Raw genomic sequence first — 24233 nt, forward strand, 5'->3', positions numbered from 1 at the left:
TTTAGGGGTGTAGTCTCTTAGGGGTGTACTCACTTTTGTTGCCGGTGGTTTAGACATTAATGGCTGTATATTGAGTTATTTTGAGGGAAGAATAAATTTACACTGTTATATAAGCTGCACACAGACTACTTTTCATTGTGTCAAAGTGTCATTTTGTCAGTGTTGTCCCATGAAAAGATATACTTAAATATCTGCAGAAATGTGAGGGGTGTACTCACTTTTGTGATACACTGTATATATATGGGTTTAGGTCTGGAGACATGCTTGGCCAGTCCATCACCTTTACCCTCAGCCTCTTCAATAAAGCAGTGGTCGTCTTAGAGGTGTGTTTGGGGTCATTATCATGCTGGAACACTGACCTGCGACACAGTTTCCGGAGGGAGGGGATCATGCTCTGCTTCAGTATTTCACAGTACATATTGGAGTTCATGTGTCTCTCAATGAAATGTAACTCCCCAACACCTGCTGCACTCATGCAGCCCCAGACCATGGCATTCCCACCACCATGCTTGACTGTAGGCATGACACACTTATCTTTGTACTCCTCACCTGATTGCTGCCACACATGCTTGAGACCATCTGAACCAAACAAATTAATCTTGGTCTCATCAGACCATAGGACATGGTTCCAGTAATCCATGTCCTTTGTTGACATGTCTTCAGCAAACTGTTTGCGGGCTTTCTTGTGTAGAGACTTCAGAAGAGGCTTCCTTCTGGGGTGACAGCCATGCAGACCAATTTGATGTAGTGTGCGGCGTATGGTCTGAGCACTGACAGGCTGACCCCCCACCTTTTCAATCTCTGCAGCAATGCTGACAGCACTCCTGCGCCTATCTTTCAAAGACAGCAGTTGGATGTGACGCTGAGCACGTGCACTCAGCTTCTTTGGACGACCAACGCGAGGTCTGTTCTGAGTGGACCCTGCTCTTTTAAAACGCTGGATGATCTTGGCCACTGTGCTGCAGCTTAGTTTCAGGGTGTTGGCAATCTTCTTGTAGCCTTGGCCATCTTCATGTAGTGCAACAATTCGTCTTTTAAGATCCTCAGAGAGTTCTTTGCCATGAGGTGCCATGTTGGAACTTTCAGTGACCAGTATGAGAGAGTGTGAGAGCTGTACTACTAAATTGAACACACCTGCTCCCTATGCACACCTGAGACCTAGTAACACTAACAAATCACATGACATTTTGGAGGGAAAATTACAAGCAGTGCTCAATTTGGACATTTAGGGGTGTAGTCTCTTAGGGGTGTACTCACTTTTGTTGCCGGTGGTTTAGACATTAATGGCTGTATATTGAGTTATTTTGAGGGAAGAATAAATTTACACTGTTATATAAGCTGCACACAGACTACTTTTCATTGTGTCAAAGTGTCATTTTGTCAGTGTTGTCCCATGAAAAGATATACTTAAATATCTGCAGAAATGTGAGGGGTGTACTCACTTTTGTGATACACTGTATATACATACACACTGATCAGCCATTAAAACCACCTCCTTGTTTCTACACTCACTGTCCATTTTATCAGCTCTACTTACCATATAGAAGCACTTTGTAGTTCTACAATTTCTGACTGTAGTCCATCTGTTTCTCTGCATACCTTTTTAACCTCCTTTCACCCTGTTCTTTAATGTTCAGGACCCCCACAGGAGCACCACAGAGCAGATATTATTTAGGTGGTGGATCATTCTCAGCACTAGAGATGCACGAGTACCGATACTAGTATCGGGTATTTGCCCGATACCGCGCTCATTAACTTGTACTCGTACTCGCAAACGAGGCTCCGATACTAAACATCCGATACCGTGTGCCTAGTGCACGTTGCTGCGTTATGCCTGGTTCACACTACACGATTTTTGCCCTGATTTTCGCTCTGCGACTGGTCGGCGCTAGACTTGCCGGCTCGGGAGCAACTCGGCGTTCGCTCGGCGATCAAAAGTCGGCTCTCAATCGCTAAGTGTGAACTACTCAATAACTCCATCCGACCGGCTCGCTGAGCGCTCGGCGACCGAATCGAGTTTTCTAGCATGTCAGATATCTGATCTGAGATGTGCGACTGGGAATGTGTGCTATGTCGAACAGCCAATGAGAACGCAGGATACGGTGTGAGGGGAAACGCAGGAGAGGAGTGTAAACAGGTGGGACAGGGGGATAATATAGTTTATATCAGAATACACCGGCACACACACACGTTTTACAGTATTTCTGACCTGATCGTTCTCTACAAAACATAACAACAAAACACCAACATCGCAAAAATATTTATTAACCTCCAACTCATTAACTCCATCATTCTAAATAGGTATTGGTATCGGTATCGGCAAGTACAAAAATACATGTACTTGTACTCGGTTGGGAAAAAATGGTATTGATGCATCCCTACTCAGCACTGCAGTGTGTTGTGCTGGTATAAGTGGATTAGACACAGCAATGCTGCTGGAGTTTTTAAATACCTTGTCCACTCACTGTCCACTCACTTAGACACTCCTACCTAGTTGGTCCACCTTGTAGATGTAAAGTCAGAGATGATCACTCATCTATTGCTGCTGTTTGAGTTGGTCATCTTCTAGACCTTCATCAGTGGTCACAGGACACTGCCCACAGGGCGCTGTTGGATGGGTATTTTTGGTTGGTGGACTATTCTCAGTCCAGCATGGACAGTGAGGTGTTTAAAAACTCCATCAGGTGTTTAAAAACTCCATCTGTGTCTGATCCACTTATACCAGCAAAACACACACTAACACACCACCACCATGTCATTGTCACTGCAGTGCTGAGAATGATGCACCACCTAAATAATACCTGTAATGACTATGATTACAATCACCTGTTTAAAATCACATCATTATTGATTTATTTCACCTCATTACTAGCCCTAAATTGCCCCTGTCCGAACTTTTTTGGAATGTGTTGCAGGCCTGAAATGCAGGAATGGAGGTATATTAACAAATGAAATGAAGTTGAGCAGATAAAACATAAAATATCTCAGGTTCAAACTGTCTGCAATGAAATAAAAGTCAAAGTACATGTAGGGAACACTGCATTTTTATTTTATTTGCATTTTCCATAACGTAACAACTTTTTCTGATTTGGGCGTAGGCGTAGCTATGGTAACAACCTGTTTGAATGAGGCGCGATCTACCAGCATGCTCTGTGCGACTGACTGGTCGATCGCGATCGACGTATTGGGCACCCCTGCTCTAAGCAATTGAGGGTTAAGGGCCTTGCTCAGGGGCACATCAATGGCTACTTTGCCGTGGTGAGGCTTGAACTAGAAACCTTCTGATTACTAGCCCAGAACCATAACCGCTTAGCTACCACTGACCTAGTGTTAAAGGGGCTATAGTAAAAAATCCAATTTGCTTATTTGCTTTCCCAGTAATACAGTTTGAAAATGTTAACACACTGCACAGGGAATTGTCAGGGTGGTGGTGCGTAATACTTAGGATAATAACAAAATAGTAACATTTGTTTAGGGTTCAAATATAACAGGAGAAAGAGAGAATAAGTGCAAGAGAGAGATTAGTGTCTGAAAGGACGCAACACTGACACTATACTGGCTGACCCATGGCCTTGAGGTGATCACTCACCTGGGGGTAGATCAGGGTCAGGGGAGCTCTGCTGCACTCGTCGAGATTTAGGCACATTTTTTTCAGAGGCACTCCAACTGGACGTACTGCTCTCGTTCTCGTCCTACGAACACGGAGCACACAGAGCATTTCATACATCAGATAAAAAAATTAAGCTATATGAGATGATTTTATCACCCAGTCTAAACTCTATTTATAAATAAACTATAAATAAATCCAGGTCAAAGAACTATAGAGTGTGTGTGTGTGTGTGTGCATAGTGCTGGAATGTTGGTCACCCCACAGTGGATATAAGAAGGAGTAAAGTCGTTCTTCCAAACAACTGCTGAGAAATGCACAGGTCATGCTATCTTGGGGTAGAAAGAGGGGAAGGCAATGAGAAGGGTAGGAACGTTTTCTCCAGTCACTGGTTCAAAGCTGTTATTCCAATAAAAATGGCCTCACAAAATACACCGATCAGCCATAACATTAAAACCACCTCCATGTTTTTACACTGCACTTCTGCACTTTGTACTTCTACAATTACTGACTGTAGTCCATCTGTTTCTCTGCATGCTTTGGTAGCCCCCTCTCATGCTGTTCTTCAATGGTCAGGACTCTCCCAGGACCACCACAGAGCAGGTATTATTTAGGTGGTGGATAATTCTCAGCACTGCAGTGACACTGACATGGTGGTGGTGTGTTAGTGTGTGTTGTGCTGGTATGAGTGGATCAGACACAGCAGCGCTGCTGGAGCTTTTAAACACCTCACTGTCCATGCTGGACTGAGAATAGTCCACCAACCAAAAACATCCAGCCAACAGCGCCCCATGGGCAGCGTCCTGTGACCACTGATGAAGGTCTAGAAGATGACCAACTCAAACAAGCAGCAATAGATGAGCGATAATCTCTGACTTTACATCTACAAGGTGGACCAACTAGGTAGGAGTGTCTAATAGAGTGGACAGTGAGTGGACACGGCATTTAAAAACTCCAGGAGCGCTGCTGTGTCTGATCCACTCATACCGGCACAACACACACTAACACACCACCACCATGTCATTGTCACTGCAGTGCTGAGAATGATCCACCACCTAAATAATACCTGCTCTGTGGTGGTCCTGACCAGTGAAGAACAGCAGTGAAAGGGGGCTAAAAAGGTATGTAGAGAAACAGATGGACTACAGTCAGTAATTGTAGAACTTCTAAGTGCTTCTATATGGTAAGTGGAGCTGATAAAATGGACTGTGAGTGTAGAAACAAGGAGGTGGTTTTAATGTTATGGCTGATCAGTGTACAGTATATATACAGGGGTTGGACAATGAAACTGAAACACCTTTCATTTTAGTGTGGGAGGTTTCATGGCTAAATTGGACCAGTCTGGTGGCCAATCTTCATTAATTGCACATTGCACCAGTAAGAGCAGAGTGTGAAGGTTCAATTAGCAGGGTAAGAGCACAGTTTTGCTCAAAATATTGCAATGCACACAACATTATGGGTGACATACCAGAGTTCAAAAGAGGACAAATTGTTGGTGCACGTCTTGCTGGCGCATCTGTGACCAAGACAGCAAGTCTTTGTGATGTATCAAGAGCCACGGTATCCAGGGTAATGTCAGCATACCACCAAGAAGGACAAACCACATCCAACAGGATTAACTGTGGACGCAAGAGGAAGCTGTCTGAAAGGGATGTTCGGGTGCTAACCCGGATTGTATCCAAAAAACATAAAACCACGGCTGCCCAAATCACGGCAGAATTAAATGTGCACCTCAACTCTCCTGTTTCCACCAGAACTGTCCGTCGGGAGCTCCACAGGGTCAATATACACGGCCGGGCTGCTATAGCCAAACCTTTGGTCACTCGTGCCAATGCCAAACGTCGGTTTCAATGGTGCAAGGAGCGCAAATCTTGGGCTGTGGACAATGTGAAACATGTATTGTTCTCTGATGAGTCCACCTTTACTGTTTTCCCCACATCCGGGAGACTGTTGCATGCCCAGAGTGAAGCATGGGGGTGGATCAGTGATGGTTTGGGCTGCCATATCACAGCAAGACTGGTGAAAGATTGGTTTGATGAACATGAAAGTGAAGTTGAACATCTCCCATGGCCTGCACAGTCACCAGATCTAAATATTATTGAGCCACTTTGGGGTGTTTTGGAGAAGCGAGTCAGGAAACGTTTTCCTCCACCAGCATCACGTAGTGACCTGGCTACTATCCTGCAAGAAGAATGGCTTAAAATCCCTCTGACCACTGTGCAGGACTTGTATATGTCATTTCCAAGACGAATTGACGCTGTATTGGCCGCAAAAGGAGGCCCTACACCATACTAATAAATTATTGTGGTCTAAAACCAGGTGTTTCAGTTTCATTGTCCAACCCCTGTATATATATACAGTGTATCACAAAAGTGAGTACACCCCTCACATTTCTGCAGATATTTAAGTATATCTTTTCATGGGACAACACTGACAAAATGACACTTTGACACAATGAAAAGTAGTCTGTGTGCAGCTTATATAACAGTGTAAATTTATTCTTCCCTCAAAATAACTCAATATACAGCCATTAATGTCTAAACCACCGGCAACAAAAGTGAGTACACCCCTAAGAGACTACACCCCTAAATGTCCAAATTGAGCACTGCTTGTCATTTTCCCTCCAAAATGTCATGTGATTTGTTAGTGTTACTAGGTCTCAGGTGTGCATAGGGAGCAGGTGTGTTCAATTTAGTAGTACAGCTCTCACACTCTCTCATACTGGTCACTGAAAGTTCCAACATGGCACCTCATGGCAAAGAACTCTCTGAGGATCTTAAAAGACGAATTGCTGCGCTACATGAAGATGGCCAAGGCTACAAGAAGATTGCCAACACCCTGAAACTGAGCTGCAGCACAGTGGCCAAGATCATCCAGCGTTTTAAAAGAGCAGGGTCCACTCAGAACAGACCTCGCGTTGGTCGTCCAAAGAAGCTGAGTGCACGTGTTCAGCGTAACATCCAACTGCTGTCTTTGAAAGCTAGGCGCAGGAGTGCTGTCAGCATTGCTGCAGAGATTGAAAAGGTGGGGGGTCAGCCTGTCAGTGCTCAGACCATACGCCGCACACTACATCAAATTGGTCTGCATGGCTGTCACCCCAGAAGGAAGCCTCTTCTGAAGTCTCTACACAAGAAAGCCCGCAAACAGTTTGCTGAAGACATGTCAACAAAGGACATGGATTACTGGAACCATGTCCTATGGTCTGATGAGACCAAGATTAATTTGTTTGGTTCAGATGGTCTCAAGCATGTGTGGCGGCAATCAGGTGAGGAGTACAAAGATAAGTGTGTCATGCCTACAGTCAAGCATGGTGGTGGGAATGCCATGGTCTGGGGCTGCATGAGTGCAGCAGGTGTTGGGGAGTTACATTTCATTGAGGGACACATTAACTCCAATATGTACTGTGAAATACTGAAGCAGAGCATGATCCCCTCCCTCCGGAAACTGGGTCGCAGGGCAGTGTTCCAGCATGATAATGACCCCAAACACACCTCTAAGACGACCACTGCTTTATTGAAGAGGCTGAGGGTAAAGGTGATGGACTGGCCAAGCATGTCTCCAGACCTAAACCCAAGAGAACATCTTTGGGGCATCCTCAAGCGGAAGGTGGAGGAGCGCAAAGTCTCGAATATCCACCAGCTCCGTGATGTCGTCATGGAGGAGTGGAAAAGCATTTCAGTGGCAACCTGTCAAGCTCTGGTAAACTCCATGCCCAGGAGAGTTAAGGCAGTTCTGTGAAATAATGGTGGCCACACAAAATATTGACACTTCAGGAACTTTCACTAAGGGGTGTACTCACTTTTGTTGCCGGTGGTTTAGACATTAATGGCTGTATATTGAGTTATTTTAAGGGAAGAATAAATTTACACTGTTATATAAGCTGCACACAGACTACTTTTCATTGTGTCAAAGTGTCATTTTGTCAGTGTTGTCCCATGAAAAGATATACTTAAATATCTGCAGAAATGTGAGGGGTGTACTCACTTTTGTGATACACTGTATATATATATATATATATATATATATATATATATATATATATATATATATATATATATATACACACTGATCAGCCATAACATTAAAACCAGAGCACTTGTACATCAGGGTCAGCAATTGTACGGTGCCCCTGGAGCCAAGAGGGTTAAGGGTCTTGCTCAAGGACCCAACAGTGGCTGCATAGCAAAGCTGGGATTCAAACTCTCAACCTTTTAATTGATAGCTCAAAGCTCTATCCACTAGACCACCACTGTCCCGCAGTGAGGGTGCCGAATCATAGCCACTAAACCACCAGGTGGTAACACACCTGGGAAATTTTTTTTATATATATATATTTTTTTTATGCATTTTCTCCCCCTTTTCCCCTTTGAGCGCATCCAATTGCCTGATTACATCATGCTTCCTCTCCACTAATGCCTATCCCTGCTCTGATTGAGGAGAAGGAAGCTAACCCACGCCCCCTCCGACACGTGGGCAGCAGCCGTATGCATCTTGTCACCTACACTTTGACGAGTGCAATGCGGATCAGCCCTGTGTACGGAGAGACGCACCCTGACAGCACTCTTTTCCCGTCTCTGTGCAGGTGCCATCAATCAGCCAGCAGAGGTCGTAGTTGCACTAGTTATGAGAGAGAGTCCCTAACCGGCTTAATATCCCACCCCTATTTAAACAACAGGCCAATCGTTGTTCATGTAGCTGCTCAGCCCAGCCAGCAGGCAGAGCTCAGACTCGATACGATGTATTCGAGATCCCAGCACCGGTGTTCCAGCGTGTGTTTTTACCGCTGCGCCACCTGAGTGGCACACCAGGGTCAATTTTACAGGGTCATTTACACTCTACATTCATTGTCTGATGTATTCAGACTAGCTAGACAGTGCAAAAAGGTACAAGGCACAGGTTGATAGCTCAACATGATGCTGCATCTTCGTGTCCAGTCAAACTGACCCAAGCAGAGGGACACAACATAGTACTATATACATAATATTAAATATAATGATGAGCATATACAGTGTATCACAAAAGTGAGTACACCCCTCACATTTCTGCAAATATTTTATTATATCTTTTCATGGGACAACACTATAGAAATAAAACTTGGATATAACTTAGAGTAGTCAGTGTACAACTTGTATAGCAGTGTAGATTTACTGTCTTCTGAAAATAACTCAACACACAGCCATTAATGTCTAAATAGCTGGCAACATAAGTGAGTACACCCCACAGTGAACATGTCCAAATTGTGCCCAAAGTGTCAATATTTTGTGTGACCACCATTATTATCCAGCACTGCCTTAACCCTCCTGGGCATGGAATTCACCAGAGCTGCACAGGTTGCTACTGGAATCCTCTTCCACTCCTCCATGATGACATCATGGAGCTGGTGGATGTTAGACACCTTGAACTCCTCCACCTTCCACATGAGGATGCGCCACAGGTGCTCAATTGGGTTTAGTCCATCACCTTTACCTTCAGCTTCCTCAGCAAGGCAGTTGTCATCTTGGAGGTTGTGTTTGAGGTCGTTATCCTGTTGGAAAACTGCCATGAGGCCCAGTTTTCGAAGGGAGGGGATCATGCTCTGTTTCAGAATGTCACAGTACATGTTGGAATTCATGTTTCCCTCAATGAACTGCAGCTCCCCAGTGCCAGCAACACTCATGCAGCCCAAGACCATGATGCTACCACCACCATGCTTGACTGTAGGCAAGATACAGTTGTCTTGGTACTTCTCACCAGGGCGCCGCCACACATGCTGGACACCATCTGAGCCAAACAAGTATATCTTGGTCTCGTCAGACCACAGGGCATTCCAGTAATCCATGTTCTTGGACTGCTTGTCTTCAGCAAACTGTTTGCGGGCTTTCTTGTGCGTCAGCTTCCTTCTGGGATGACGACCATGCAGACCGAGTTGATGCAGTGTGCGGCGTATGGTCTGAGCACTGACAGGCTGACCTCCCACGTCTTCAACCTCTGCAGCAATGCTGGCAGCACTCATGTGTCTATTTTTTAAAGCCAACCTCTGGATATGACGCCGAACACGTGGACTCAACTTCTTTGGTCGACCCTGGCGAAGCCTGTTCCGAGTGGAACCTGTCCTGGAAAACCGCTGTATGACCTTGGCCACCATGCTGTAGCTCAGTTTCAGGGTGTTAGCAATCTTCTTATAGCCCAGGCCATCTTTGTGGAGAGCAACAATTCTATTTCTCACATCCTCAGAGAGTTCTTTGCCATGAGGTGCCATGTTGAATATCCAGTGGCCAGTATGAGAGAATTGTACCCAAAACACCAAATTTAACAGCCCTGCTTCCTATTTACACCTGGGACCTTGACACATGACACCAGGGAGGGACAACGACACATTTGGGCACAATTTGGACATGTTCACTGTGGGGTGTACTCACTTATGTTGCCAGCTATTTAGACATTAATGGCTGTGTGTTGAGTTATTTTCAGAAGACAGTAAATCTACACTGCTATACAAGCTGTACACTGACTACTCTAAGTTATATCCAAGTTTCATGTCTATAGTGTTGTCCCATGAAAAGATATAATAAAATATTTGCAGAAATGTGAGGGGTGTACTCACTTTTGTGATACACTGTAAATACAGTGGGGTCAAAAAGTATTGTCAGCCACTGATTGTGCAAGTTCTCCTACTTAGAAAGATTAGAGAGGTCTGTAATTTTCATCATAGGTACACTTCAACTATGAGAGACAAAATGAGAAGAAAAAAATCCAGGAAATCACATTGTAGGATTTTTAAAGAATTTATTTGTAAATTATGGTGGAAAATAAGTATTTGTTCACCCACAAACAAGCAAGATTTCTGGCTCTCACAGACCTGTAACTTCTTCTTTGAGAAGCTCTTCTGTCCTCCACTCGTTACCTGTAGTAATGGCACCTGTTTGACCTCGTTATCTGTATAAAAGACACCTGTCCACAGCCTCAAACAGTCAGACTCCAAACTCAACCATGGCCAAGACCAAAGAGCTGTCGAAGGACACCAGGAACAAAACTGTAGACCTGCACCAGGCTGGGAAGAGTGAATCTACAATAGGCAAGCAGGTTGGTGTGAATAAATCAACTGTGGGAACAATTGTAAGAAAATGGAAGACATACAAGACCATTGATAATCTCCCTTGGGGTCAAGATCTCATCCCGTGGGGTCAAAATGATCATGAGAACGGTGAGCAAAAATCCCAGAACTACACGGAGGGACCTGATGAATGACCTGCAGAGAGCTGGGACCAAAGTAACAAAGGCTACCATCAGTAACACACTACGCCGAGAGGGACTCAAATCCTGCAGTGCCAGGCGTGTCCCCCTGCTTAAGCCAGTACATGTCCAGGCCCGTCTGAAGTTTGCCAGAGAGCATATAGATGATCCAGAAGAGGATTGGGAGACTATCATGTGGTCAGATGAAACCAAAATGGAACTTTTTGGTAAAAACTCAACTCGTCGTGTTTGGAGGAAGAAGAAGAACCCAAGAACACCATACCTACTGTGAAGCATGGGGGTGGAAACATCATGCTTTGGGGCTGTTTTTCTGCAAAGGGGACAGGACGACTGATCCGTGTTAAGGGAAGAATGAACGGGGCCATGTATCGTGAGATTTTAAGCCAAAACCTCCTTCCATCAGTGAGAGCATTGAAGATGGAACGTGGCTGGGTCTTCCAGCATGACAATGATCCCAAACACACCGCTCGGGCAACGAAGGAGTGGCTCCGTAAAAAGCATTTCAAGGTCCTGGAGTGGCCTAGCCAGTCTCCAGACCTCAACCCCATAGAAAATTTGTGGAGGGAGTTGAAAGTCCGTGTTGCCCAGCGACAGCCCCAAAACATCACTGCTCTAGAGGAGATCTGCATGGAGGAATGGGCCAAAATACCAGCTACAGTGTGTGCAAACCTGGTGAAGACTTACAGGAAACGTTTGACCTCATTGTCATTGCCAACAAAGGTTATGTTACAAAGTATTGAGTTGAACTTTTGTTATTGACCAAATACTTATTTTCCACCATAATTTACAAATAAATTCTTTAAAAATCCTACAATGTGATTTCCTGGAATTTTTCTTTCTCATTTTGTCTCTCATAGTTGAAGTGTAGCTATGATGAAAATTACAGACCTCTCTCATCTTTCTAAGTAGGAGAACCTGCACAATCAGTGGCTGACTAAATACTTTTTGGCCCCACTGTAAGAATGGGATTAGTTAGGTATGTATTATAATAATAACAGTAATAATAATAGTAAAGGTAAAATGTGTAAAATAAATAGCTGTATAACTATATAAAGACGCTGCTAAATTACTAAGAAGTGAAAATAAACGGGGGTATGAGATGATTCTCGTGAAACGTGAATGAACAGTTTATGTATTAATACATGAAAGATGTTATGTACAGGTGGCAAGGAGAACATTTACTATTTACAGGCTCTATTTACAATCTCACACTGTTTACAACAGATGACAGACAAGGCGCTCAGGTGGCGCAGCGGTAAAACACACGCTGTTCACCAGAGCTGAGATCTCGAATACATCGTATCGAATCTCGGCTCTGCCTACCGGCTGAGGCTGAGCGGCTACATGAACAACGATCGGCCTGTTGTTCAGATAGGGGCGGGACTAAGCCGGATGGGGACTCTCTGTCAGACTAGTGCGATTACGACCTCTGCTGGCTGGTTGGTGGCACCTGCACGGAGGGAAAGGAGTGCGGTAGAGGGTGTGGCTCTCCGTACACAGCGCTGTACCGCACTGCACTCGTCAAGTGTAGGTGATAAGATGTTCGATTGTTGTGCACGGGTCGGAGGGGGCGTGGAGCAGCCTCGTCCTCCCCAATCAGGAGCGGGGACCAGCATTAGTGAGAGGATGATTGACGGGCAGAACTTGGATGTGCTAAAGTGGGAGAAAAAGGGGTAAAATAAAAAAAAATAAATAAATACAACAGATGACAATAGAACAGCAGCATAGAAACACACACACAAACTCAGATCAGCCAGTCTACACACAGGTGAGCACACAACCAGTAAGGCAGTGAGTTCCAGAGCGAACGATCGGTTTTGATTCTTGAGCTCTAACTCCCGCCTCTGCTCCTGGATCAACTCCTGCTGATTGGTTGGTGGTAGAGATGTCGCTGCTGACTGAAGCGCTGTGATCCGTTTGCTACAGTCCGGCCAAGCCTTCGAGCGGAACTGCGATCCAATAGTTGATCCTATTTGTGAATGACTAATAAAAATCCCAATAATAATACGCTGCCTTAACGGCGGCAAAACATTTGGCACGTTATTTAGTTTGTGACCCCACAGTTTTGAGAGGAATTGGGCATTACAGTGGTGGTGTGTGCAGTATCTTATGTGTCTGCATGTGTGATAGAGCTACTGACCTGAGAACCGTCCCTCAGCTTGAGGATGCACTCCATGGTGTTGATTGTGATCACCACTGGTTCTGAGCTGAGCTTTGTCCATGGTACGTGGATTCGCAGCTCATGGATATGGCCACTTAAGAAGGTGAAGGGAAGCTTCAGCTCCTGTAACACACACACACACACAAATATGCATACAAATGATTTCATTTGTTAGAGTAGAAAGTTCTATAAGGAAGTGATCATAGAATAGAGTACAGGGTCGGATATTGCTATTGTCTTTATACTGATTTTAATTACAAACTACAATTATGACCACTAAGCATAAGCATAACATTATGACCACTGACTGGTGAAGTGAATAACACTGATTATCTCTTCATCACGGCACCTGTTAGTAGGTGGGATATATTAGGCAGCAAGTGAACATTTTATCCTCAAAGTTGATGTGTTAGAAGCAGGAAAAATGGACAAGCATAAGGATTTGAGTGAGTTTGACAAGGGCCAGATTGTGATGGCTAGACGACTGGGTCAGAGCATCTCCAAAACTGCAGCTCTTGTGGGGTGTTCCAGCTCTGCAGTGGTCAGTATCTATCAAAAGTGGTCCGATGAAGGAGCAGTGGTAAACCGGCGACAGGGTCATGGGCGGCCAAGGCTCATTGATGCACGTGGGGAGCGAAGGCTGGCCCGCGTGGTCCGATCCAACAGACGAGCTACTGTAGCTCAAATTGATAAAGAAGTTAATGCTGGTTCTGATAAAAAGGTCAACATACAGAGTGCATCCCAGTTGCAGGGCTGTTTTGACAGCAAAAGGGGGACCAACACAATATTAGGAAGGTCTACTCAGGCTTTTGATTAGTCTTTACAAAAAAAATATAGACAAAGGCACAGAGCTTGGGGGTATATGACTTTGTTACCCGCTCGCTCTCCCTTTTAGTTATGCTGTAATCATTAGGGGTGCCAGAGTTTAAAACTACTCTCTGTAAAACTGACATTTCACACTGTAACTACGTCTTCTGTTGTTTTACCCCGAGGTGGTTCTGACGGAAACCTGATTACCCTCGTGAGGTTAAAGACTGCAAGTCGAGACTGCTGTGCCAACAATGCTGCTCCTACTAGATGGGATGGTAACCTGGCATGTTTGCACCAACATTGTCCAGAACTTATAACGGACTTTATCACAGACTGGGCTGAATAATTAAGAACTCTAATTATTTATTTATTAATGTATTATTTATGAACTTTCAGCTCAATTTAATTTTGTGTATGTATGATTTGTGTAAATCCTATTTATTCAAATTATCCTCCAGGCCACCCAAGAAGAATGGGGGTCCCTGCTGAGTCTGGTTCTTCTCAAGGTTTCTTCCTGTAATTTGAAGGGAGTTTTTCCATGCCACAGTTGCCCTCGGCTTGCTCAATAGGGGTTTCTGGTCTGTTGGTCCTGGATTCTGTAAAGTTGCTTTGAGACAATGTTCATTGTAAAAAGCGCTATATAACTAAATTTGACTTGAATATTAGGAAGGTGGTCATAATGTTACGCCTCATCGGTGTACAGTCCTCCTTATGTTTGACTAGTCACTTATTATGAGCCTCTGTGGATCTAAAACAAATATTAACATATCATAATATAATCATATTAATATTTAACATGGCAGTACTTGAGAGTTTAGAACCACAAGCCACAGTGCCTTAAATAAAAAAAGCACATAAATAAAAAAATAAAAAAATAAAATTAAAATCTGCAGAAGGACTAAAATTGCTGCTATGCTGAGAAACTAAAAGCCATAATAACTACACTAGTGGAGTACCACTGGTATTCTAGTGAACACTAGGCCAGGTTGACCAATGCCAGAGCAAAATGCTTGCTAATGTTAAATGTAAAGTTTCGATGATGGTCTTTTTGAAGGGTGCTGCTCTTATTTCTTGTAGCATAAATAGTAAACTTTATGGTGTTGGTGTAGCAGCAGATTGTGGTAATTGACTATCCAGAGCAGAGACCAGGCAGCACACAAACTGACTAAATGTTTTCTTTTTTTATTAAGCCAAAATATAGTATTAAATACAGGACAATATACATTTACATTTACATTTTCAGCATTTAGCAGACGCTTTTATCCAAAGCGACTTACACAATGAGCGGAACACGATGAGCAATTGAGGGTTAAGGGATTGCTCAGGGACCCAACAGTGGCAACTGGGTGGTGGCGGGGCTTGAACAGGCAACCTTCTGTTTACTAGTCCAGTACCTTAACCACTGAGCTATCACTGGCCCTGACAATATAGCACAACTGGAAACACAAGTGGCTTAGTGGGTAGCTCTATCGCCTCAGCAAGAAGGTCCTGGGTTCGATTCCCAGGTGGAGCGGTCCGGGTCCTTTCTACGTTGAGTTTCTACATGAGTGCATGTTCTTCCCATGTCCGCGTGGGTTTCCTCCGAATTCTCCGGTTTCCTCCCACAGTCCAAAGACATGCAGTCAGGTTAATTAGAGATGCAAAATTGCCCCTAGTTATGAGTGGGTGTGTGAATGTTTGTGTGAGTGTATTTGCCCTGTGATGGACTGGCAACCTGTACAGGGTGTTTCCTACCTTGTACCTGGTGAATTTGACCCTGACCGAGATAAAGCGGTGGTAAAACAGACAATTTAGTAGTGTAGGCCACACTACACTACTTTACTGTGCAAGTCCTGTTGTTTATAATTTCAAAAACACAAACGTATAAAAGTTCCCATGTTCGTTGAGAACAGCGGTTCCCAACCTTGTTCCTCCTAGACCCCCCATGTTAAAAAAAATAATTTGGGACCCCCTAGACAAGGAAGGTATTTTCTTCTTACTCATTCTGATTTTGGTTGATGTTTGTTTGTTTGTTAATTAGTATTGTAACGTCATGTTTTACACTTTGGTTACATTCATGACAGAACAGGTAGTTACTCGTTACACAAGATTCATCAGTTCACACAAGGTTATATCAAACACAGTCATGGACAATTTAGTATCTCCAATTCACCTCACTTGCATGTCTCTGGACTGTGGGAGGAAACCGGAGCACCCGGAAGAAATCCACGCAGACACGGGGAGAACATGCAAACTCCACACTGAAAGGACCCGGACCGCCCCACCTGGGAATCGAACCCAGGACCTTCTTGCTGTGAGGCGACAGTGCTACCCACTGAGCAACCGTGCCTCCCGGTTTTGGTTGATGTAGTTCGTTTACTGGTTTGTAAACTGGTGGTAAGACTTCAGCAAGACCTGCATCAACAACTGAATCAGAATCATTCATAGTCGCAGACACCTGACCTTTTCACTTTGGAGGTGTGCAAATCAAATATTTGTCCATTCTCAAAGACCCAACATAGGCTGTAGGTAGTCTAAAATAAATTGATTTGATATCACAAGAGAACTTCTCTATATTATTAGCCTATAGACCACTGAAGTCGTGCATCATTCTGTAGTTCTCGTTATGCCCATATTTGGAGACCCGGGTCTAAGCCCGATTTTCAATGGCAAAAATGAACGGGGTTTTCAAAAAATCGGCTCTAACGCATCCTGTGCTAAATAAACATGTTCAGAACCCTATACGTTTTGTTCTATGTACATTTTTCTCCTGTACATCACTGGATCCTATAAATTACGAGCTTTTTAAAGGGTCATAATACTAATAATGCTACACGAAAGCCAATGCTACTGCGCATTAATTAGACATCACTGAACGACACCAATCGAATCGACGGAATGAGCAGCCCCGCGTTTGGCGAGTGCAACCAAAGGCGTATCGGTAACACCCAACCATCCTTGCTTTCTACTTTAATGTAGCTAGCTACTAAAAATATATATATAATATACGTAAATATAAGTAAAACTTGGGAATATCACTGCACTGTTACACTGGTGAATCACGCTGCTTCGTGCGGTTATTTAAGAGGCTTTCAGTTAGGGTTGCCAACTGTCAGAACTGGAAATAAGAAACACCCTGGGCTGGCAGGTTGGCGGAAGGCATAGGGTGGGGGTTGCTTTGGCGGGTGTTTACACCTATAAAAAATATTACGGGTCTTACACCATCATATAGGAACATTATCAAAATGTTTAATATAGGCTGTTTAACATATATTATTTTCGCTCTTTATAATAATAAGTCAGAACCATATCATATAGGCAAAACAACATGCATGAAGAACATCATGTAACATTTTTTCTCAATAGTGCAAACTACTGCAAATTTCACTTAAAAAAAAAAAAAAAAAAAAAACCCAGACTTTCTCACACTTTCATAAATACTTGGGTTTTTTTTTGTCTTGTTTAGTTTATGTATTACAGTGGGCACTGTTTGAAATAAACTCAACTGTGTGGCATCTTTTGCTGGCATGTTACTTTTTTGTATTATATTTTGTTAGAATTTCATATCACGTGTACACTGTCAATTTGATATTTTCTTCCACAAAGTAATTTTAGTTAACCAAACTAGATTTCTTCTTAGGGTAATTTTGCTGTAGTTCAGCTTCTTCCAGTGTGGAAGTCTCTAATCTAATCTGCAGCGTTTCTCTCCCATTGATAAAAATACGGAATAAAGCGCGTTCCGTATCGGTTCAATACGGAACACCACGTTTAGTTTCCAAATAAGGAACTATTCCGTATTTTACGGGATGGTTGGCAACCCTACTTCCAGTCTAGTGACGTCAATTCAGTGCGCAGTAATTCAGAGGATCCGGTGATAATAGACAGAAGAATCTCCATAAAACAAAACGTAACAGCTTTGGAAAATTTTTTATGACTACAGGATGCGAGAGAGGCAATTTTTGAAATCTCCATTCATTTTTCCCATTCAAAATCTCTCAGACCCGGGTTACCAAATATGGGCATAACAACATGGCGTGGACTACAAAGTGACGACACGACTTCAGTGGTCTATAGCTACATGTAAGCTAATGCTACTGCGCACTGAATTGACCTCACTAGACTGGAAGCCCCTTAAATTTTTATTTATTTTTTCTTTTATAAGCCTCTTAAATAACCGCACGAAGCAGCGCGATTCACCAGTGTAACAGTGGAGTGATATTCACAAGTTTTAGTTCATATTTTTAGTAGCTAAATACATTAAAGTAGAAAGCAAGGATGGTTGGGTGTTACGCCTTTGGTTGTACTCAACAAAAGCGGGCTGTGACGTCTAATTAATGCGCAGTAGCATTAGCTTTCGTGTAGCATTATTAGTATCACGACCCTTTAACAACCTCGTAATTCAGAGGATCCAGTGATGTACAGGAGAAAAATTTACATTGGATAAAACGTATAGGGTTCTGAACATGTTTATTTAGTACAGGATGCGTTAGAGCCGATTTTTTTGAAAACCCCGTTCATTTTTCCTATAGGAAATCTGACTTAGACCCGGGTCTCCAAATATGGGCATAACGAGAACTACAGAATGACGCACCACTTCAGTGGTCTATTGATTTTTTAACAGATGTAGTGCCGGCACACTAATAGTGTGATGAGGGTGAGTCACATTCCAAAGTTGCTCGAAATACATTTAAATGACCCACAAAACAAACAGCATGAATCAAACAATGCTTATAGGTCAGTTATCCAGTGCACTGATTAAACATAAACATCAATAATAGAACAAACACAAGAGTCTCACCTGCTCCAAAACATCCAGTCTGAGGTCCAACTTGCTGAGCACCACATCCCCTCCCCATAGCGAGAGCTGCAGGTCCGAAGGTTTCAGGTTCTTAATGTAACGGTTCACATAGCTCATCAGCAGTGGAGTGACATAAGACTCCAGCATCCTGAGTGCCCCTCAGCCCTGCGTTTACAAATGAACAGACAGAAGGATTAGGAAGCACGGACTTGTAGTATATCCAGACTTGGTCTACATTATCTTATTCTTTTTGTTCCTCAGCCTGTGTCCCGTTTTTCGGTTACGGGGTCAGCATTTCCGGCTTCTTCCCGTTCGGGGTCGCCGGCGTGATTTGGCACAGTTTTACGCCGGATGCCCTTCCTGACACAACCCTCCCTATTTATCCGGGCTTGGGACCGGCACTACAATGCACTGGTCTGTGCATCCCAGCGGCTAGGTACCTATGGGGCAATTCAGTGTCTCCAATTAGCCTAGCGGCATGTCTTTGGACTGTGGGAGGAAACCGGAGCACCCGGAGAAAACCCACGCATACACGGGGAGAACATGCGAACTCTGCACAGAAAGGGGATCGAACCCAGGACCTTCTCGCTGTGAGGCGACAGTGCTACCCACTTAGCCACCGTGCTGCCCACTTGGTCTACATTATCAAAATTGGAAAAGTAGGTCCACCACTTTGCTTGCCCAGACCATTGTTATGGTTGCACAAAAATATAACTATAGTACTACAAAAGTTAGAATGATTTCATTCAAACTGGCATGTGATGCCAAAAAGCTGTATTTTAATCTCTTACTAACAGTGTCAGTAATATTTTCCAAACTGTAGGCAAGGGGTGCAAATTTTGGCAGTTGGGGCACTCAGGTGGTGCAGCAGGTTTTTTGCACCACGGACCGGTTTCATATAAGATATAATTTCACGGACCGGCGGGGGCGGGAGGATTTAAAATAGAGTAACTATACTGCTCACGAAGGAGCTTTTTCGTGACGCTGCTTCCACCTGGGGGTGATATGAGACGATAAACACCCGTGTGTTAGAAATGGAAGCAGTGTTTTCATTGCTGATGTAGCGATCTCTAATTATTCATTTTTTCTGTGCGGCCTGGTAATAAATGACCCACGGCCCGGTGGTTGGGGACTACTGCACTAGCACACCAGAGCTGGCATTCAAACTTGTGAGTTTGAATCTTAGCTTTGCTCCCAGCAGGTTGGGCGCCTACATGTACAATGATTGACTCGTTCGTAGGGTGGGTGCCGGAAGGGAGTCCTTATAACTGATACAATTTTTATGGTGCCTGCATCAGAGACGAGGGATAATGGAGATCAGTGCGTGACTCTCCGTGTGCGAGACTGAGCCCCATATTAATCGGCCCGTGCAATTGAAAAGATGCAGTCGGCTATGGCACACGTGTTGGAAGGGGGAATGTGTTGGTCACGGCTCTCCTCAGTCAGGAGTGGAGGCCAGCAGCAGTAGACAGGAAGTGAAATGAAATCAGGTAAGTGGACATGACTAGATTGGGAGGAAAATTGGGGGAAAATGCAAAAAAATGGCAATTTATTATAGCCAATAACCAACCTACATTAGATGACAGTTCACCAATTACCCGGAAAGCTTATAGCGTCCCATTAAACACATCACCGAGTTTCATATCAACAAGTCTTTATACTCTGGTTAATAGACTGTTCAACATTCACAGTGTAGTACAGTCAGTAACAGACCGTTCATTAAAAGCACTAACAAACCATGCTAATCATTAATAAAGAAGCAGTTCATATATTAGAGTTATTTCCTGACAACATTAGTGATTATAATAGCAGAATTCTACCTTTGTACTGGACCATTATGCAAAAAAAGGTTTAACCCGCAGTCAGACTCCATAGTGACGTAAAACAGTTTTGATTTATGATTTTAAGGTATAATAGTTGTGTCATTCAATACTTAAATGCATAAATAGTTCAGATTAGAACTCCAAAAGTGACTGGCACATGAGCATCACACTGAGAGTCGGTGCCCTTGGTCCGGACCAAACAAGAAAACAGTACATTGTTACATTTTAATCCTGGTTTGCTTAGCATTCACACTTACAAAATTACAATCGAACCTGAAACAAAAAAAGGAAATCATGACGTACCCGGCTGCTCAGGTGGCGCAGCGGTACTCGTCGGTTCGAAACTCAGCTCTGCCATCCGGCTGGGCTGTGCGGCTACATGAACAACGATAGGCTGTTGTAGCCTAGTGGTTAAGGTACTGGCCAGGTTGCCCTCAACCCTCAATTGCTTAGACTATATACTGTCATAGTACTGCAAGTCGCTTTGGATAAAAGAGTCTGCTAAATATGACTATTAAGAGTTTGGGGCAGTGATAGCTCAGTGGTTAAGGTACCAGACTAGTAATCAAAAGGTCGCTGGTTTAAGCCCCAGCACTGCCAGGTTGACACTGTTGGGCTCTTGAGCAAGGCCCTTAACCTTCAAATGCTTAGATAGTATAGTGTCACAGTACTGTTAGTCACTTTGGATAAAAGCGTCTGCTAAATTCCAAAATTTTCTCTGGGTCCATCACAACATTAATACCCTAGTAAAACACGATGAGCGGCACAGTGGTTCAGTGGGTAGCACTGTCGTCTCACAGCAAGAAGGTCCTGGGTTCGATCCCCAGGTGGGACGGTCCGGGTCCTTTCTGTGTGGGGTTTGCATGTCCTCCTCATGTCTGCATGGGTTTCCCCTGGGAGCTTCGGTTTCCTCCCACAGTCCAAAGACATGCAAGTGAGGTGAACTGGAGATACTAAATTGTCCATGACTGTGTTTGACATTACAAGCGTGGGTTTAGCCTAGTGGTCACGGTACTGGTCCAGTAGTCAGATGGTTGCCAGTCCAAGCCCCAACACTGCCAGGTTGTCACTGTTGGGCCCTTGAGCAAGGCCCTTAACCCTCAATCGCTTAGATTATAAACTGTCAAAACTGTAAGTTGCTTTGGATAAAAGCATCTGCTAAATGCCAAAAATGTAAATGTTTTGAAGGGCAGTTGTAGCCTAGTGGTTAACGTACCAGACTAGTAATCAAAAGGTCGCTGGTTTAAGCCTCAGCACTGCCAGGTTGACACTGTTGGGCTCTTGAGCAAGGCCCTTAACCTTCAAATGCTTAGACAGTATACTGTCACAGTACTGTCAGTCACTTTGGATAAAAGAGTCTGCTAAATGCCATAAATGTAAATGTCTATATTAAGAGTTTAGGGCAGTGATAACTCTGTGGTTAAGGTACTGGACTAGTAATCAGATGGTTGCCGGTTCAAACCCCACCACCGCCAAGTTGCCACTGTTGGGCCCCTGAGCTAGGCCCTTAACCTACAAATGCTTAGACAGTATAGTGTCACAGTACTGTTAGTCACTTTGGATAAAAGCGTCTGCTATTAAGAGTTTTAGGGCAGTGATAGCTCGGTGGTTAAGGTACTGGACTAGTAATCAAAAGGTTGCTGGTTCAAACCCCACCACCGCCAAGGCCCTTAACCCTCAAATGCTCAAAAATCGTGTATTAGTCATAACTGTAACTCGCTTTGGATCAAAGCGTTTACTAAATGCCCAAAATGTAAATATAAAAGACTTGGGGCGGCACGGTGGCTAAGTGGGTAGCACTGTCACCTCATAGCAAGAAGGTCCTGGGTTCGATCCCCAAGTGGGGCGGTCTGGGTCCTTTCTGTGTGGAGTTTGCATGTTCTCCTCGTGTCTGTGTGGGTTTCCTCTGGATGCTCCGGTTTCCTCCCACAGTCCAAAAACATGAAAGTGATGTGAATTGGAGATACAAAATTGTCCATGACTGTGTTTGATATTGAACTTGTGAACTGATGAATATTGTGTAATGAGTAACTACCATTCCTGTTATGAATGTAACCAAAGTGTAAAACATGACGTTAAAATCCTAATAAATAGGATTTATTAGGGGGAGGGGGCCTTTCGATCGTTGCATTTTTAATAAAGCGGACACACCGCGACCCTGAAGAAGATAAAGCGGTGGTAAAACAATGAATGAATGTTTATGTAAACAAACGCACACCTTGTGTACACGTTTTTAAGTACAGTCATCAGCAACACTTACATTTGTACACATTAAGCGGATTCAATAAACCTCAAACATTTAAATACTTTAATACTGAAAATAGTTTTGTATAATAAATACATTACACTCACATATAAATCATACAGCCAGGGTTTGTGACTTCTGAGTAATGAACAGATCTGATCCTCAGGCGAGTATGTTTCCGCAGACGGTGATATTCCAGTAACGTGTATAAACGTGCTTATAATTATAATAATAATAAATAATCTGGTATCTCAGCTTTAATTAAACTTATTATACTTAGGCATGTTTAAGTCTAAAGTATATAACCGAAATTTCCGCATACGGAATCACAACTTCCGCCGATAGTTTTGACATCACTTCCCCTTCTAGGCGCGTTGGAATGTTTTTCCACGTGTCTGAGATGCCATACTACATACTGCATACTGCATACTGCATACTATATACAATATACTACATACTGCATACTGCATACTGCATACTATATACAATATACTACATACTGCATACTGCATACTATATACAATATACTACATACTGCATACTATATACAATATACTACATACTGCATACTATATACAATATACTACATACTGCATACTGCATACTATATACAATATACTACATACTGCATACTGCATACTATATACAATATACTACATACTGCATACTGCATACTATATACAATATACTACATACTGCATACTGCATACTATATACAATATACTACATACTGCATACTGCATACTATATACAATATACTACATACTGCATACTGCATACTATAAACAATATACTACATACTGCATACTGCATACTGCATACTATATACAATATACTACATACTGCATACTGCATACTATATACAATATACTGCATACTGCATACTATATACAATATACTACATACTGCATACTGCATACTATATACAATATACTGCATACTGCATACTATATACAATATACTGCATACTGCATACTGCATACTATAAACAATATACTACATACTGCATACTGCATACTGCATACTATATACAATATACTACATACTGCATACTGCATACTATATACAATATACTGCATACTGCATACTATATACAATATACTACATACTGCATACTGCATACTATAAACAATATACTATATACTGCATACTGCATACTGCATACTATATACAATATACTACATACTGCATACTGCATACTATATACAAAATACTACATACTGCATACTGCATACTATATACAAAATACTACATACTGCATACTGCATACTATATACAATATACTACATACTGCATACTGCATACTATAAACAATATACTACATACTGCATACTGCATACTGCATACTATATACAATATACTACATACTGCATACTGCATACTATATACAATATACTACATACTGCATACTGCATACTATATACAAAATACTACATACTGCATACTGCATACTATATACAATATACTACATACTGCATACTGCATACTATATACAATATACTACATCAGTGGTTCTCAAACTGTGGTACGCGTACCACTGGTGGTACGTGAAGCAGCATGAGGTGGTACGCCAGATA

At 43.0% G+C, this 24233-nt stretch overlaps 1 protein-coding gene across 1 annotated transcript in view; it reads right to left on the bottom strand.

The window, feature by feature from the left end:
* LOC134300762 (intermembrane lipid transfer protein VPS13B-like) overlaps positions 1–18735 on the bottom strand; it is a 149593-nt gene extending 130858 nt beyond the window's left edge. Inside the window, exons 1-3 of the mRNA XM_062985184.1 lie at positions 18589–18735; positions 12981–13124; positions 3590–3692 (exon numbers count right to left, since the gene is read on the bottom strand). Of these exons, the coding sequence (XP_062841254.1) occupies positions 3590–3692; positions 12981–13124; positions 18589–18735 (394 nt within the window). The remainder of the gene's footprint in view (positions 1–3589; positions 3693–12980; positions 13125–18588) is intronic.
* Positions 18736–24233: the final 5498 nt, after the last annotated feature.

This window comes from Trichomycterus rosablanca, chromosome 23 (assembly GCF_030014385.1).
Source record: "Trichomycterus rosablanca isolate fTriRos1 chromosome 23, fTriRos1.hap1, whole genome shotgun sequence".
Lineage (NCBI taxonomy): Eukaryota > Metazoa > Chordata > Actinopteri > Siluriformes > Trichomycteridae > Trichomycterus > Trichomycterus rosablanca.